Raw genomic sequence first — 2,838 nt, 5'->3', positions numbered from 1 at the left:
GGTGTTGAGGGTCAACGTCTATGCTTTGGCCTGGCCTTGAGGTCAAAGCCTTGGCCTTGGGTTTGGCTTTGAGGGTCAAAGGCTTGGCCTGGTCCTAGAGAGTTAAAGCCTTGGGCCTTGGCCTTCAGTGGGGGTCCAGGTTCTTAAAATACAGGAACACAGTGGAAAACACAGGGACCCTTATCTTCCTTTGTATTCCTGTATTTCCTGTAAAATTCACTTTTAGTGTCTTTTTTTTTACCGATTAGCTCATTTTATCTGAAATTAGAAATATATTTTCAAGGCTTATATGGTTCATTTCTCGTGTGCTACATGCTTTTTTTTGGTATGTCGTTTAAAGTCCTGGGTAGTGGTTGCCAGGCCTACATTAGTGGCAGTTAAAAATGTGGAAATACAAGAATTGGCCTGAGATAGGAGATAGAATCAACATTATAGGCTACCAGGCAATCGTTGACCTGGTTGACCATATGTGCATTTTAAGGACTCTCAAAAATTTAACATTGTTTTGGGAAAATAACTTTTTAAACAACTAAGATGAGCATTAAGCTTGTGATTAATTTTCATTGTTACCGTAGAATATTCTAGAAGAGTGTTGCATAAAGGCTGCAGTGACACATTTTTATATTCATATTTCTTTCAGTGCAATGATGAAATACTGCGTAAGCTCTTCCAACTTGAGAAAGAGAGTGATTTTGGTTGCAGTGGCCTGTCTGCTGCTGACAATTCACTTTTGATGTTGGGAGGAATGCATCTACGAGGGGATAGCATTATAAAAACTAGGAGGAGGCCAGGTGCTTGGTACAAGTTGAAGACGCATAAAACTGCCCATCCTGAGAAACATACCAATGCAACAGTGGGAGATTCCCTTCTCTAAAAACTTCCACCTGTGAAAAATGTTGCTACCGCTATACCACCGTCGAAAACGGTGTGCTGGAGATACGGAGCAAGTCTGAACTCAAGGAAAGGGGCTGCAAGAAAAGGTTGCCAGACGCCATAATCCTCGGCGTGAAAAAGTGTGGCACCACCACCCTGAGGAACTTCTTGAGTTATCATCCAGACATCGCCTTCACACAGAAGGAGCTGAATTTCTTCACATCCTCTGACAGAATTGAGGGGCTGGAATTTTACAGGAGTGAGATGGTCTACTCCACTCTGGACCAGATCTCGATGGAGAAAACCCCGGCTTACTCCCTCCACCCGAATGTCCCTGCTATGGTCAAGGCATTGCTACCCGATGTCAAACTCATCATCATCATGCGGGATCCAGTGGAGAGGGCCATTTCAGACTTCGTGCACGTACAGGTCACCGTTGCCAAACACTGTCTGAAGCAAAAGCCTTTGTGTCCTTTATTTCAGAGCTTAGGACATCACTTTACCCAAGGGATGTGATTTCTTCATCCATTCCGAAATCAACAATACCTTCGAGGAGTCGGTGATAGACTCCAATGGACGTGTCAAGGTAGAAAGTCAGTTAATCTCCAGAGGGGTTTACGTCCAGGATTTACAGCGATACCTGAGTACTTTAATCCCGAACAGATTCTCGTATTAGACGGGGAGGCATTCATAAAGAACCCTTATCCAGCTGTCAAACTCGTGGAGCAATTTCTAGGCGTCAGGGATTACTTCACACGTGACCATTTCTACTATGAAGTCCAGAAGGGATTCTTCTGTCTCAATAAGCCCATCCCTAACAACTGTATGAGGCGGGCGAAGGGGCGCCTCATCCGGAAGTAAACGATGAGACGCTGGGAAACTGCGTGACTACTACCGGCCTTACAACAAGGCGCTGAACGACCTCATGAAAGTTGACTTTCATTGGTCATCATAGAATTAACTCTATCAAAAACACAGAGTTATTTTGATATAAAGCAGGACGACAGTCATGACTGCTAACATTGTTCCATGGAGACCCCCATCTTTGTGGTCACGTGCTTATCTCAGAGGGGATATCATTGAAATTGGTACGTCCCATCATGTTCAAGATACAATGGCATGACGGGACACATTTTTAACCTAACCTTCCCAAATCCCTTTGCGCGAAGGGAGGATTTTGTAGGATGAGGGTATACATGGCAAAAATGTGTTGCTTACGTGTGGAGTTGCACTGTGTCATTAGGCCTGATTTCTTATTTTTATTATGCTCAGCATGCATAAATTTAGGCATATATAGACTTGAATCCTCCCCCCTGCTCCAGGATGTCACTGGCTCTGCCTCAACATATTGACAGTGATTGCGGGAGGATTTTGCAGGATTGCTAAAGCAGTGGTCACTCCTCCTAGGAACACATTCAAGAAAACAACAGAAGATTTTGGAGGATGAGGCTGGATGTAATTTTTGCACTGAGGCAGTCGAAGGGTTTTGCAGAATTGAGGTTGTTGCATCCTTGCCAAAATGCCTAGGGAGTTAGGGTTAATAATATGCCCCCCTGAAAAAGCCAGCGGCATCCACGAGACAGTCCATCAACAGGTAAATTAAAAATATGCCTAATCAGATTTGATCCTCTCCTTTTTTTCTGAAATGCTGGACCTCAGCAAGTATCTTTGGGAATGTGAAAGTGCGGGCATCAAAATGAGTATTTTCCAGTAGTTGGACAAAAAAGCCTGCTTTCCTTGGCTGAAATGGACTTTAAAAAAAGTACTTGAGGCTGTTGGCCGGCCCACTGATCTCCATAAAGATCTAGAAAGTTTGTTCTGTTCTGGTTCATGTTGAGTAGGTAAATTCACTCAAGAATATATCACGCCAACCTTTGACCTTATGACTCGCATGGAGTGGATGTGGAAATTGCCTTAGTTGTCCATGAAGTACTTGGATGCACGATCCTTGAATGCAGGTAGTGT

General features: G+C 43.8%; 1 protein-coding gene across 1 annotated transcript; it reads left to right on the top strand.

The window, feature by feature from the left end:
• Positions 1-1,137: 1,137 nt before the first annotated feature.
• LOC115923302 (heparan sulfate glucosamine 3-O-sulfotransferase 1-like) lies at positions 1,138-1,734 on the top strand. The gene is made up of 3 exons (XM_030983770.1): positions 1,138-1,296; positions 1,364-1,466; positions 1,508-1,734. Exons 1-3 carry the CDS (start codon positions 1,138-1,140, stop codon positions 1,732-1,734), a joined length of 489 nt encoding a protein of 162 aa, XP_030839630.1.
• The last annotated feature ends 1,104 nt before the right edge of the window (positions 1,735-2,838 follow it).

Source organism: Strongylocentrotus purpuratus, unplaced genomic scaffold (genome assembly GCF_000002235.5).
Source record: "Strongylocentrotus purpuratus isolate Spur 01 unplaced genomic scaffold, Spur_5.0 spur5_contig_293, whole genome shotgun sequence".
Lineage (NCBI taxonomy): Eukaryota > Metazoa > Echinodermata > Echinoidea > Camarodonta > Strongylocentrotidae > Strongylocentrotus > Strongylocentrotus purpuratus.
Note: the sequence above shows the minus strand (reverse complement) of the source record. Positions and strands in the feature narration are given on the sequence as shown.